This window comes from Diadema setosum, chromosome 14 (assembly GCF_964275005.1).
Source record: "Diadema setosum chromosome 14, eeDiaSeto1, whole genome shotgun sequence".
Classification (NCBI taxonomy): domain Eukaryota; kingdom Metazoa; phylum Echinodermata; class Echinoidea; order Diadematoida; family Diadematidae; genus Diadema; species Diadema setosum.
In genome coordinates this window covers 23,982,373-23,998,439 of record NC_092698.1, presented here as the reverse complement: position 1 = coordinate 23,998,439, position 16,067 = coordinate 23,982,373, and the positions used below count along the sequence as shown (strand labels likewise).

At 38.7% G+C, this 16,067-nt stretch overlaps 1 protein-coding gene across 1 annotated transcript; it reads left to right on the top strand.

Moving 5' to 3' along the window:
- Positions 1-9,457, top strand: LOC140238228 (hydroxysteroid 11-beta-dehydrogenase 1-like protein). Its single transcript, XM_072318164.1, has 5 exons — positions 1-82; positions 6,106-6,236; positions 6,541-6,841; positions 8,272-8,400; positions 9,074-9,457. Exons 1-5 carry the CDS (start codon positions 1-3, stop codon positions 9,325-9,327), a joined length of 897 nt encoding a protein of 298 aa, XP_072174265.1. The 3' UTR covers positions 9,328-9,457.
- Positions 9,458-16,067: the final 6,610 nt, after the last annotated feature.

Below are 16,067 nucleotides of genomic sequence, written 5' to 3'. Positions count from 1 at the left end.
ATGTCCACTTTCAAACTTGTAGCGGCGATAGCTTTTGGGGCAGCGCTTTTAAGTTACATCTTCAGGGAGACATTTGACGAAGGTAAACAAAACTTGTCTGTAAGATCCACTGTGGTCAGCCGGAATTCAGTTGGTGAACACACTATAGGGCATAGTCTCATGCTGACGAAGTTGCACACTAGTACATGTACTATTATTACCATTTCGGTGCAGCCATCGCGTTTGAGGAAGTCAGGCGGGTGCGCCAACCCAACGTACGCGAAAACCAGATGCTGGTACGCCGATTGTACATAATTGTGTAGCATTTTGCATAACCTTCTATATATATAAAAGTCTCGAACTACTGCTGCTGCTGCTGCTCGCACTTGCTCGGTGCACTCAGGCGGAACGCGAAGGGCATTCATAGGTCATTGCATTGAAAAACTGCCTGTGTTGTTCCCACTAGGCAGGAGGGATGATGAGTGTACACTCGTGCGAATGTGCACTTAGTTGACTCAATACAGCACTAGTTTATGTCAATTTTATGAAAAGAAGTAATAAACTGCGAAGGTATAATGAAAAAATATTATGTTTCTGTGTACTTTATTCATAAATCATCTTCACTTCAACCTATCTGTAATAACATCTTACCCACTTGCAAATCGACGTGTCCATAGTGTCCTCGAGCCCCCGAGATAGCGCTGGGACATTCCATTCAATGACGGGGTTTTTATTTTGCAACGTTATCAACTAACTCTCATGTAAGCAAGTTCTTGCTATGGCTAATCTATTCTATAATGTATCATAATCTATCTATGCTTAGATAGCCTAATTCATTTTTGCAGAGACATAGAAAAAGATTTGTTTTATAATCGTGATACGTTCAACTACTCATTTACCCTGTGCCGGAATCCGCATGTCTGCTCCGCACGTGTTATCGCTATCGCTCAAACTTCGATCGCGATGGCTTGTATGTAGGGGAAGCATGGGGCTTAAAAAAAAAAAAAAAAAAAACACGCAGCACGTGGCATGGTACAAACAAATCGGACGTAAGAAGTCGTACATTCAAGAGCTAACACAGACAAATAGCGAAATCAATGTCCACTGAAAAGGTCTTGACACTGTAATGTATGTTCCAAAATCATATTTGGCTTAGTTTTGAGAGGATTTTCAAGGTTTTCCTCGCTCGAGATCAGGAATGAGATAGCTGAACTAGGTACTCATACAACGTGTACTGTAACATGTGCAATGTGACTGCTGCATGCATCGAGTGCGACAAGAACGCTAGGAATGCACCAGCTACGCGGGTGCTGCAAATTTTTGGGGCGAAATTAGACTTCATTGTTCAGCCCGTCTTGTATTTATATTTTCAGAATAATTCTAATTCTTCATAAAATCACGATTAAAATACTTGATATATCCGTTATATATTTTAGAAGCGTAATATGAAATATTTGGAGGGTTTTTTTCAGTCTGAGAGAAAAAGACTTTTGAATAAAAAAAGTAATAATAAACAAAAATTCTTAACTCAAGTCTAAATTCCATGCGCCTTCTTGCAGTTCCCCGCAGTTGCCCATGGATACGATGCATAAGTAATCAACTGTTTACAGAAGGCGTTTTCACATCAGCCCGATAAAAATCCAAGCTCGAGATATTTTTTTTATTCCCCAAGTCAGAAAATAGCGCGCTATTTCGAAACATCGGGCTGATGTGAAAACGCCTAGAGTCGTACCTACCCTACTGCTCCTGTTAGATTGTAATTGAGAGCGATTGTGATTTTATCGGTGGTGTTTATAGTTTTATAACCCTAGCCAATAAAAAATAGACAAATTCAAACATCAAATGGTGTGAGAGTTTTAGTCAGAATTCCCTATCGATATCACTTGTTGCCACGATAATTTTCAGATTTCACTTGCTTCATTATCGAAGCTGTTGGACGTTTGAAAGAACTGCTTCACAAGAAATCACCTTTGATTTATCATTTATTTTCACAAATAAGAATTTTTATCACTTACATATTTCTTTTATTAGTTTAATGTCATAATATTTCATGATGGTATGTGTTCTGTCTTTACATGGCAAGATGGGATTTTTTTTCCATCCAGGGTCAAAGAAGAAAGTGACAGCAAGGAAACAAAAAGGATAGGGAGGAAATGAAGAGGACAGAATGAAATATCTGCTCAGCAGGCTCTTTTTTATTGATTTAACACAATGGTGAACGCAGTACATCATATTATAAGTACAATTCTAAATAATTTATTAGTTGAAAAATTAGCAAAGAAAACGGGATTTCATCAAGTTCTAAATGAAAACTAAATAAATTAGCATCGCCATTTAGATCTAATATTCACTAAAGAATAGACCTAATGCAAACTTATTGTCAAGCTTTTGGTTGAGTTTCTTTAGAGACACAAATTTTGGTAGCACTAAACCCGAGTGAAAAAGCAAAATGAAAAAAAAAATGATAAAATGCAGGTCTCTAGACCATTCCTGTCTGTGCACAAGCGAGCATCAGCACCGTTTCAGTGTCACTCTCGTCATCGGCCTCGGCTACTCGTGTCATGTCGTACTCGCCATCAACGTCATGCTCATGGTCACACGAAATAAATTGCATCATAAGGGTTCGTACATCAACATCACCAGAATCATGGACATTAACTTCATCATCACTATCATCTCAAGTTCTCAACCACAGCAAATCCCTGAATATCACTCCCATCATCATCACATACTCTTCACTCTCACAAAACACATCAGCAAACGAGACCTAGCTAGACATTAGTTATACACAAAAATGAAACGGAGGTGGAAAACAAGTAATGAATACACGAAGACTATCGACAGTGGTATTTTACCGTAGAAAAAAATACACAAAACATCTTGCACCGGAAAAAAAAAAAATCGAGGTAAAAAACTACGATGAGGAAAACTAGGGTGAAAACCCGATGCCTGGAAGACGAACGATGAAAACACTTTACGGTAAGAATGCTAACTCGAAAACAAACGAGTGGGTACCGTACAAAGAACGACGTTCTCGCACACACGTAGATAATCTACATCGTGTTCAATCAAAAAACTCACTCGAACAAAAACTCACCTCTAAATTGTTGCAAACGAGATAATCACTTAAAATAATGAACAAAACACTCTCAGAAGTACGATTGTACTCTGAGAATAAAAGATATAGAATGATAAGAAAGCAAAAGAGAAAAAAGAGGGAGAAATGGACGGGAAACCTAGAGAAGTTACGCAACACTCACTAACGTACAGTAGATGGAATTCGACACACACAGCTAGGTTTGTAATCAGATATCCACGCACTCTCTGAGGAGATCGATCGATATCACGATACCGCGCGTAAGAAATCACTGCAGTTGCTGGGACAACAAAGACACATGCGCGCTGTAAACATGAATAATATTATTGATTACTTTCTCAGCAGGCTCGAACCCCTGGTAGGTGTTTTGGCCAATAAGAGACATTCTAGAATACATTTCTTTGCTTGTAATAATTTTTCTGAGTCCATGAAGGATCTCTGTGATTGGCTAAAATTATTCTACAGCTCCTGGCCTTGGCTAAGTCTGAGGTCGTAGGACGCCCTCTTTTGGTCAAAAATAATGCACCCCACGCTGGATGTTTCAGATTTTCGCAAAAACTGTTCGGGTTTCACCACAATTTGCTTGGTTGTGGTGGCCCTGCCAAGTTTCCAGCGTACTGAACACATTCCCGGTCATAATTTTTTTTTTTTTTTTTTTAGTGTGCTTGAAACAATTTTAAGCAGGGTGACGGTATTCGGGCCCCTGACGAGGTGCGGGCACCTCGCTATACTTGACAAGGGACGCCGAGGCGCGTAGCGCCGAGCCTAGCTGCCGAGGCGCGCGCGCAGCGCGCGCCGAGGCAGCTAGTTAGTAATAATTGTCCCGAGGCAGTTATATAGGCCCTATGCCCAATACTCTCAATAACATGGCGTAAACAATGAGTTGCTTTTATCATTATGTTCATTGCAGAGGAATTGATCTGATATTTGTCATATGATATGCATTTCGTGAGAATAAAATTCCAATGTATCCATAAGACAACACTAAGACTTTAGAACACATTTCAGATTAATCCTTATCACAATAGGCCTATCCATGTTGAGTCAATGAGTGCATAGACAAACAATGGCACTCTGAGATCGGCACCTGCTCTCATGCATTTTCCACTTTCCCCCGAAATAAAGTGGCATGCTAATGTTCTGATTGATTAATGTAGGCATATATCAATCATTTCATTAATTTCATTTCATTTCATCTCGATTCATTTATTTTCCGTTTCCAAATAATACAAAGTAACAATATTCGTTGACACAAATGAATTAAAAGATATATTGAGACAATTCAGTATGAGCGTAATACCTTCTGCATGATATAAGGATATTGAAAGAGCACTGAATTGTAATGAAAATGGACCAAAATTGAAAAAAGAATTCTTGGAAATGAAAAATATTGAAATATATAGAGTATACGTATTACGTAGGCGCATTGAGCGTAAGGAATGGGCGCTACGGTAACAAATATATACAGGAAAAAAAAAAGAGATGGTACATCCTAACGTGACTGTTTTCATGTCTTAATAACGAACACATTGCTCGGCCTTCGATTGCAGGGGTTTCCCGTGCCTGAGATACAGGGCCTTTAGCAAGCACCATTCACTGAATAAAAACCCAATATGCCTGATTTCACAAAATAATGACCCTTTTCCGCTCAGAAATGTATATTTGCTTATAGTGAGCGTTACTTTTACAGTCACAGAAGAGCAGTACATGTATTAGCAAAGGATACATCGCGTTTTAACAAAGACGGTGAAAAAATACATAAGGTCTGTACAAAGACTAGAGTTTCATAATTATGATAATGACGTGATACAAAACCGGGTCATGACCACTGGCGCGTTACTACTGATTCAACTAGCACTGCGTTCAGTGGTACTCCCCAAGAGAGGTAACATAATATATGCATATGGCAAAGCTATAGAGAGAACACTCTGTGTGTCAAGTTGACCTACTGTAGGTACCCTACAGATGTGCATTTTGGAAAGAGGGTAGCATCTCCCGTGGCGTAAGCAAAGAACCGTGTGGATCCGTTGACCCCCCTCTTTTTTTTTTTTTGGTATTTTTCTTTTCAATAATACCTGGTAGGGAAAACACTGATGAGTGTGTCTTAAAAAAGAATACCGATATGTTACTTCATTTCACCCTATATAGTTGAAGAATTATTAACACGTAGACCTTGCAGTAACTTCAAAAAAAAAAAAGTTTGAGTTATCACATTTGATGCATAATTATGTGTAGGTCAGTTGTATCACAAAGCATCCTACCAATGTTAGGTCAGTGTTGTTTATCGTGATCATTCAAACATTATAAATGTTATTATAAATATTTCGCAATAAAGTCTAAAATATGTGGAGATATTTAATTTTCTAAATAAACGATACTGCATGTGGTTTATTCTAGGAACAATCTTTTTATAACTATTGTTCATATTTTGCATATATTCAACAATGCTTAACATTGATTATAGTGATTGACATTTTTACTTTTTTTTTTCAATCCCAAACTTACATTTTAAAACTATTTTGAAGCGGTAAAGCTGGGTTTTTGTTTCATCTGCAATAGTTGCGACCAAACAGTTATAGGCCTACTCAAATTCGCTAGCTATTGCTTTCACCGTCGCACAGTTTTTTCTTGTCACAAAGAATATTTGTACATGTTCACAAATTTCTTTGCCAATAGAAAAATGTTTGCAACAGTCAGAAATAAAACAGAGGAAATGCGAATTTAGTTGCAATATTTAACGGACCCTGACAAAACATAATTATACTATACGACATATAAAATTCGCTACGTTTCAGTCATATCCCCTTAATGAACATGATGGGCCACCTATACGCAGAGTTTGACCATAATTATAGCACTGAAATGGGGGTTGATGCCTTCCTACCTTTATCATGTCAAATTTCTCCAAGCATCACATCAACATTAAAGTTCATTTGCCAAAAACTCGTGTCCCAAGTTGGTGACGAGATACAGTCTGGCTACAACAACAAACCACATCTTTGTTTAACCGACATCATCATCTCATACAGAGAGCATCAGAGGCAAGCGAGTGATTGTCACAGGAGCAAGCACAGGGATCGGTGAGCAACTGGCCTACTGGTACTCCCGACTCGGTGCCAGAGTCCTCGTCACTGCCAGAAGAGAAGCTGTCCTCGAGCAGGTGGGGTTGAGGGAACTTGATATTCAGGGCTTAATGATCGGAAGTATTCTGTAACATTTCTTTTTTTAACAATACATAATCATGTCAATGTTTAATCTGTTTGTGCTAATTCTGTAGAAGATTCCTCGGACAATCTTACAGAACACGTACACTGCGGAGGATGAAAAACGTAAGCTAAAAACACTTGAAAAGGGCAGAAATTACAAATCGTTGCAAATTCATTTGAGTTAACTTTCATTATTTATAAAGAAATCATATATTAAGTATGCCTATGCAACTGCCTCTTTAAAAAAAAATAAAAAAGGTAGCAAAAAGATGCAAAGAACTGGGGGCTCAGGATGCTTCCTACATCCCACTGGACATGGGTCGACTGGAGGACACCAAATCCCTCATCCATGAAGCGGAGAAGCGTCTTGGCGGTCTAGACCATCTCGTACTCAACCACGTCTACCCCCCGCCATTGCAGTTGTGGAACGAGAGCGAGATAAATCTGCTACACGTTACCATGGACGTCAACTTTGGCTCATATGTGACGCTAGCCACATATGCCACACCCATGCTAGCCAAGAGCAATGGTAGTATTGCTGTGGTGTCATCATATGCAGGTAGGTCAATCAATAGCTAAAGCTGTTGTTATGCCTCCACCATATCATTATGACATTATTCTCTCGATAGGTCTACAGTACATCTTTCAACAGTACATCTTGCCATTGTGAGACAGGTTTAACATGACTGGCAAATAATCAGTATCTGGTAATAACACACCAATATGCATGACAGTTCCTTGAGTCACTTTTAACACATGGAAAATAATATACATTTTATCATTTTCACTTGACATCTGACCCCATCTGCCCATGGAACCTATAGTTCTGCAAATGTCTTCACTCGAAAACACTGAAAAATCGGTGTGTCTTCACGTCAGTGAAGGACAATTTGTTAAACAGTTGCGATAAAAACAACTAAAAAATCACTAATTTGAATGAGGTAGGCCCTACATGTCTTTCACAAGGAAGATTATTGCCAATTCTATGAAAGTGATTGAGAAAATGAATCTTAATATACGTCAAGATTATGATTCTATCTCATGTATACATCACCAATGACTGAAAATGACAAAGTGAAAAGTTAAGCTTAGATTTAGCAGTCTTTGATATCATGTCCATGATAGGCCTCTAAGATTCAAGTTTGTTTATATAGGCGTACTTATCTATTTAGAAGAGTTTGTATACTATTTATTTCTCCCCTTCGATAGTACTGGTAATGTGTAAGGGCCGAATCATATACATTCTGATGGATGTTTTCTTTTGTTGTTATTTTTTTTAACGATTCTTATTTTGCATGCGTCTAAGTGATGAAACCATAATATGCTTCTATAAAAAATACTATACCCTCAATGATTATACACTCTTTACAAAAGATCCATTATTACTCTCCTTGAAGTAAAAAATTGCATAGCATTACGTAAACTTGTCACAGCTGCTGACAAGCAGTCGTACTTCGGTTTTAAACTGAAGGATAGACTGCTTCAGTAGCAGCTATGAATCAGTGATACCGTGCAATGCTAACATTCCTGACTTTTGCCGAATTTTCAAGTTCTTTAGATAATATGACAGCGATATTACTTGCAACCGTGAACACACACCCAACCCCCCCCCCCGAAAAACATGATTTTTGTGGATATCCGTTATGCAGTTTCATCCCTAACATTTGCCTAAGGAAAAAAAATACTGTCTCTGGGCCCAAATCATAATTATGTACAAATATAATCATACATCTGCGGGTCACTGCCGGGTTCTTCGAGACAGCAGTGATTGGACACAAAGGGGAAAAGAAAAATTCCATGAAGACTTTGTATGCTGATCAACGAAAACGTACAAGGCGATAACATTTCTAACTGATTTTGACTTGCATTACATCTGTGTTTGTTGGAAACATAAAGAGTATTTGAAATCCCATAGTTTTTGTTAGTTCTGTTTCATGTATTTTACTTTTTAGATTAAAGCCAATTCGAACAATTGATTTTTACCCCTAGGGCACTTTCCGTTACCACTTATGCAACTCCTCTCTGCGAGTAAATTTGCCCTTCACGGGTTCTTTGGAGCACTCCGCCACGACTATGCCTTTCATGGCTACGACATCTCGATCACAGAGCATATTCTTGGTGAGTTGAAATGATAGAAACCAGAGGGAAAATGGTTAAGAGTAACAAAACGTGTAATACTGCCTCGGTTCCATGAATGCCACCCACATGCAGGGGTGCACGTCACGAGTCAGACACCCATCCACGAATCATACAGCCCACGAGCTCGTCACTAGGCAAATAAGGCCCAAGGGTCCAACATTCTATAGGCAAACAAGGCTCACGAGGGATTTTTAAAGTCTGCACTATCCAGTTAGAGTATGTCTTATAATTATCTCGAAAACAAAAGGAAATCATCATATCGTTTACTATTCACTAAGACCAGTAATTATGTTGAAGTATTTAAGAATAATCTCAATAAGTATTGAAGTTGACTTACAAACAATGATTGATTATCGTGTTTTCGTGAGTGTACTGTTTCACTTAGTCGTTTTCTTTCTTTTTTTGACGTACCTGTTTGTAAATGTATCTTTCACTGGTTGTACCTATAGAACATTTAATTACTAGATGGATTTAGCGCCTTGTAAGTCCCATGTATTATTTTAATTATTATTATTATTGTTATCATCATCATCATCATAATTATCATCATCAGAGCATGACTGGTTTAGGTCGTCCAGGCAATAAAACTGGTATTTGTGTTCAAATCTTTGAATGTCATAATCACCTACTTCACCTATACATAAAAATGTAGGAAGCATCAACACAAGCAACGCTGTGGAGTCAGCCAAGGTTGCATTCGACCCGGAAATCTTCGACACGCCGGCAGGGGACACTGCCTACCGTATCATGAAGGGTACAGCCATGCGGGAGCGCACCGTGTACTTTCCTCACTACGTAAGGATCACCATGCTGCGGGACCTCTTTCCCTCACTGCTGGAAGTTATGGGCAGGAGTTGGGTTCGAGAGGGTGCAATCGATAAGCTTAAGACTTTTCCAAATAGTTAACTTCATCAGGCTATGCATAGTTACAGCCTTGATTCAATAGGGAATGGGTGCCGTCGACAGGCGTATAAGACGTCGGTAAAACGTTAAAGCGTCAAACTTCGTCACCTCCGTCTAAAGTGGACTACGGAAATGGGATCACAATTATTTTCTTGGCGAATTTTACTCAAATTCTCAAATTCGGTTTGGCGGGTAGGTTGTAAATATGTAGCCACCTGTAAATTTTTGGCACCTTCCCCTCTTGTCGTTATACGCAAAATAGGTTGATTTTGTAGGGTGTGCTTGTGTGCTGTTTGGTGACATTGTACCCTCAACGTTCGAGCTTTCATACAATCATAGGCTCAAAAGTCATCGGGTTGCAGACTTGTATACATCCCACATGGCCACACTTGACTGTTTTTGTTCTTCTTTTGGTGTCCAGCTCCATATGGTGTAATGCTTTCAATAACCCCTTTTGTTTAACAACCCGGTGGATACACTTCCATTGCCGGGCAATTGATAGTTCACTTTTGTCAGAAAATTGTGTAAGATGCAGGGAGGTATAGACCAGACTGATATCGAGAAGATCAGCGATGCCCTTTCCAGGCGTATAGAATATATTTAACTTCCCACTGAAAAGGGATGGATGGATCCAAAGTGATAATAATAGTAATATTGCTGGTCGACAGTCAACTTCAGCATGATGACTTTTTTCTCTTTCTCTTTTATGGGTTGCTTATTGATATCAATTTCGATTTCTGATTTCTTGAAATTCCTAATTTCTCAGAGGTTAAGGTTGATTTGTGTGTAATTGTGTTAAAAACAAACATGTCTAATAAACCCAGTTGGATTTTTCCCCCGCGACGCAAAAACAAAACAAAACAAAAACAGTACAACTGAACAGAATCAATTCGCTGATTTAAATCTTGGGTCATTGTCTATACGTGTACTATACTCTATATTGTGTGTGTATTATTTTTGCGTAACGTTTTCTGATGGCTGAATTGTACATTTGAAAAAAAAATTGGAAGCAAATATTTTACTTACTCATAATTCCATTGAGTGGAGTAATATCGGCAATCCATAATAACGTAAAAATCTTACTGTTGAGCTTGGGTGTTGAGGTAAAAAATAAAAACGAATCTACGAACACACATTCTAGAATAGATCATTGCCATTTTTTCCATCCAGCTTGACAGTTTTAAAATATTATTATTATTATTATTATTATTATTATTATTATTATTATTATTATTATTATTATTATTTTGCAACATATACACACTCAAAACCTTAAGTTCGTTGACATTTTCTTGGGCCATTAATCATGACGTATATTTTGGGACTTCCAAAGACTTAAAGCTGCTGTTTATGATAATAGTGATGACTACGACATTAAGTAAATGTTCAGGGCGTGCGCTATACGATGTAGGCACCTACATACCTATATGATGGGCCTATCACTGCTAAAATGAACATGCTGAGTGCGCATACAACCCCCCCCCCCCCCTTTAAAAAAATCAGCAACAGTCACAACTAAACAATAAACAATCACAGGTTGTTTAAAATAAAAAAAAAAAATCAATGATGAAACACGGAATGCGCAGCTATTTGAAATTTGAGTATCAGAAACCTTCAGATATGATGTAAGATATAGCAGGAAGTGTATAGGACTATCTTCGAATACAGTGGTCTATCTTTAGTTTTAATGTTATACGTAGGACAGATCATGGGCCCGTATTCTACTGTTGACCAAGTTTCAACCCACTTTAGACCAAACATTGGTTTAACTGTTTGTTTATATTTCTCATGTAAGGGACCCCTCTGTAAAACAGCGCTGTTGCGATCACAGTGCTGAGTAACTATGGTCATCCCTCCGTTGAAGGTCCATTTTATGTAATCATTGTTTCTATATCTTTTTAATGACGGAAAATAAATACAATACAAAACTCGGTTTAAGTTTTTAACAGAATATGAGCATTGATGTCTGGTAAGAGGATCCGGTACGCGTCATTTCTCAAAGTCAGAAAGTAAATTTCCTTGGAAAAGATGGCGGATTGGCCAGTCACGAGATGTAATTGGTCGAAAGCACATTTTTTTTTTTTTCACATAAGATCTAGAACCTGGTATGATGTTCACTTATTTTTATGCATGGCTTGTCGGTATTTGTATAGGGGCCTACATGAAGCAATACCTATAAAGGATTACTAACACAGTTTCTTGAAGTTCACCATTCCTTCGGAGGTGAATTTCCCGGGAAGACGTTTGCACATTACCCGTTGTTTGCCCAATACCCGGTTTTGCACACTTCGCGGCTCCACATACCTTTACAAAACGGAGGACAGCTGGCCTCATGCCTGCCTGTTTTTATGTGTAACAAGGGTACTCATCAAAATGCAGCAAAAAGTATCTTCACAATGGACTCAGTTGGGAAAACTCGAAGAAAGAGATACACATCACAAATTAAAAGCAAAAGTGACATAATAATCATGTACGAAAAAATTATATAGCGCCTATAACCAAATGTTCCTAAGCGCTTTACAATTAACAAAAGAAACAAGCATATAAATCAACTACGAAAACAGCAGGCCTATTAATAATAACTAAATTACACAATCACTGATATTGATCTTCAAGTGGGTCTTGAGGTTTCTGTTTGAAAATGTCAGTGGAGGTAGAGTATGGTGCAAAAACGGAGAAAGCGCGATCGTCGTATCGGTTGTGGGTGCGAGTGCGAGGGCCGAGTGAAAGCTGAGCGGTAGACGATTATCTGAGATTAATAAAACAGGCCCACCTTTCGGTGCTTATGGCGCTTCAAAAAAGAAAGAAAGAAAGATGAAAATATATACATGTACAACATGACAACAGGGAGGAAAATAATAAACAACAAGCAAAAAAAAAATACCAGATAAAGAACTCATTTTTTTTTTCATTATACTTTCGTATAAGGTGGTTATGATCACCTGCACTAAATGTGATTTTAAAAATCTTTACAGAGAAACTTTAGTTCAAGGAACAGTACAGCTTGCAGTTTACGAAGACCAATGAAGACCATTCAGTGGTTCACACACCAACACACACACACACACACACACCCATGCAGACACACAGTCATTCAGACACACAGTCATCACAAAACACGAGCTAAGCAGAAATGTAAGCACTGTGAAACATTATCAGCATTTAAAGTATATTTCAAATTGTTACATAAATAAGGAAAATTAACCGCAATTATAAAATAATGTAGATTCAGAAAGTGCAAAAATATTACACTACACATCAGTGAAGTTTGAGGTAAATTGGAAAATCGGTTTACAAGTTCATTTTTGAAATTCAAAAGTTTGGTGAAAACTTTGCGTCGTCATCACTGTATAAGAAGACTGCAAAGCGTGATGTCACAGTAGGACAATAATGATCTAAAATAATTCAAGAGTGGAAAGATAATGTACCCATTTCTCTAGCGTCATGACAGAGCATTTGACTTTATACCTCTTTCAGAATGCAAGGGGAATGAGAAAGTAATTATCAATTAACCTATACAGTGCAATCCCATTATAACAATCATGTTTATAATGAAATTCCGGTTAAAACTGTAAGGGAATTATACACACTCATCTAAATAGTTTCACCTTATTCCAGTCATAACATCATAATCATATGTCTAAGATATAGTTTCACATACCCTTCCCTTGTACTCATACCTTATTTCTATGTGTAATATAGGCAGAGATAAAGTTTAGCCCCTCTCCATACCTACAACACAGGCACTAATGTGGGTATTGGATTAAAAAGGGGGCCAAGCAAGGTCAATACTGTACATCTATTGTGACCATGAAGTTTATGGCCAGCAATATTAAACATGGACACAAAGAGCTGTCCCCTTACCCACGCTGGCCTTGGCATTGACATTGTCCCCATACCCCCATTTTGCTATGAGCGCTCGTGACTGGAAGGTGTACAACTCCAATACTCTATAGTTGTTTTGGAAATATGTGGAGGACAAGAGAACCTGTATTTCGATTATTTAGCGGCATCTTCCGCCCTCTTTTGTTAGAGTTGATTTTATTAAAATAAAGTGGGCCTTATATACCCAATAGTGCTGACAACCCAAACTTGAACTTTGCCCTAGACCTTTTGTTAGAATCGCGTGCCCTTACACGTGTATTTGGTACATGTAGTACGGATGGGGTACAGCTTTTCATCATGTGTTCTGATCGAAGTGGTTACTGTTGGCTTGGCTCCTGATCGTAACGACTGGATTGTGCAGGAAACAAAGAGGGTAAAAAGATGACAACAATGGAGGAACTGAAGGAGAAAGTTGAGAAACTGACTGCAGAGCTGAGGAGCAGGTAGGTGTACCTACCATCGAAAGAAAAAAGAAAATCTGGCCTTTCAACGGTACAGATGATGCTTCAGTGGGCGTTTTTATTTAGGATGTGCGTGTTGGCATTAAGCTGAGGAGACTCCGCAACGACAATGCCGTTGATTAAGTCCTTGCCCATTTAGAAGGAACTCCACAGCAGGAAATGAAACAGCTGAGAAGAAAGATGGAGAGACCATGTTCAAATTTCTCCAAGAAACCTTTGGAGACCGTTTGACCAGCGGCCAACTCTGGACAAGTGTATAATAGGACATAGAACGAGGACGAGTCAGTGGCTGAGTATGGATATGCCCTTTCATCACAAAGTGCCCGGTTAGTAGGGAAAACAGGAGCTCCTGATGCAGAGAATGCAATCAAGGAACAGTTTCAGGATGTTCTTCGTGACCCTGACTTGAAGAGAGAGGTGATTTGCTGTCTTCACCGACAATAATCCGCTGACCCATCTCAAATCAGCGAAGCTGGGAGCAGTCGAGCAACACTAGGTGGGTGCCCTCTCCTCGTTTGACTGTGAAGTCAAATACGTTGTATAAACAGGGAGGTGGAAAAAGAAGGAGTGGAATCTCTCCACTGCCTTGCCTTTGCGACCCTCTTGGGATCTTGCACTCGATTACAATCTGTCTTCAAGTAGGGGAAAAAAGTGGACAAAAAATCCACTTCAGAGTCACCGCGGCCGATAAGCGTGAAAGGTACGTAACACCTGCCAGATTGCTCGCTGACCCTCGTAACTCAGATCGTCCGTCCACTCTTTGAAGTTCCATGCTCCCCACCGACATTTCACGAGGTCTCGTGCAGGAGCCAGATTTTGCGGAGGGAGGAGGAAATGCAACCAGATCATCCTATAGGTGCGCAGTTACTTCTAGTTGCCATACCCCCTGCGCAGCAAGCCTGTTTGTTTTCACCGGGCTGCAATGATCAGATCGAAATTGGCCCAGAAACAGCCAAGATACAAGGTAAAGAAGTATTTTCTTGCCATAAATGTTATAATTATGATATAATTTGTAATAAAAAATGTGCCGAAATGTGCTACCAATGACTTATATCAACGTAAAGAGCACATTCTCACCTTTCATTTGATACTAGTCCCATCTGCGTATTCGTGCGTATTGTGTACTATTTCGTTCTCACGAGTTGTACGATAGTAGTAGGAATTTTTGAAGGAGTGGGATCGGAGGTGGGTAGCACTGTGGCAGAACCAGGGAGGTGGGGAGAGGACTGCCTACAATCAACTATCAACATAATATTACGGCATAAATTACTCGAAAATATGATGTTCGTAAAGTCTGTTGTGAGAATTCTATTTCAGGGCTGCCAACTCTCACTCATTGAGAGTGAGACTCACTCATTTTGGTCCTTTCTCACTCTAAAACTTTATTTCATTTGCATGCATTTCTATTGATCTCACTCATTTTGACTCCGAAATTATAGCATTGGCCTATGGGAGTCTCACTCTCAAGTAGTTTCCAATGTTGGCAGCCCTGCTATTTACAAATACAATGTCAATACGTCGTTACAGACACTGCACTGTAGTGTACTCACCTCCCTGGTGTACTGTAGGATTACCAATGATTACAGTGTAACGAAACAATCTGATGCCAGATGGTGAGAGGATCTGTCATCTACCTTCCCACCTCCCTGGTTTACCGAGGCCCGTTTACTAGATCAAGTATTTACGTAGATATCTATAATTATTAGTTATCTAGTATAATAGTCGTAAACATCTCATATGATCTAGTTAGAAGCTAGTCCTAGCAGGGAGGTGGCCACCTCCCTGGTCCTAGTGTGTCTTTTCTATGTAGCAAATCTTTCAGCAGAACACAAAACTGTTTTTTCTATGGTCATGAATGATGACATAAATTGATGGATTAACCAGGGAGGTGCTTTCCATCTTCCTGGATTAACTGTAAATTTTGCAAATTTGTAAGAAGAAAACAAGCAGAGTATTCTAATTTATAAATCCAGGTACATCGAGGCAAAGCAAATTTGCTCACATTTTTTGTTGACATTTATTGTCTAAACAGTAAAAACCATTTACAATACTGTATGTTCAATAGAAAATGATTACTTAAATTAGTCTAGACAGGGAGACTTCCTTGGTCTAGAGTACTTCCCAAGAGATTTATGAGACTTCCAAGGTTATTTTCAGTGATGATTTGAAAAGCTGTAGACCGAGTTATTTTTCCATTTGCAACTGTTGAACTTGCCATCAAAAATCTATTCCTTCATTCATTAATATTTTAATTGTGAATGACATCATTTACTCTATAGTAATTACAAAGGTACTCAATCTAATAATAATAATATTACAGGGTACTTATAATGCCCCAATTCCACATTTCAACATGCGCAAGTATATCTACATACATGACTTCATAAAGTTGGATGT

Excerpts from the sequence above, each read along its gene's own strand:
- LOC140238228 (XM_072318164.1), top strand. The coding sequence starts at position 1 with ATGTCCACTTTCAAACTTGTAGCGGCGATAGCTTTTGGGGCAGCGCTT. Across the intron at positions 6,237-6,540 it reads GAGAAGCTGTCCTCGAGCAG|GTAGCAAAAAGATGCAAAGA; the intron begins GTGGGGTTGAGG and ends AAAATAAAAAAG. Across the intron at positions 6,842-8,271 it reads TGTGGTGTCATCATATGCAG|GGCACTTTCCGTTACCACTT; the intron begins GTAGGTCAATCA and ends TTTTACCCCTAG.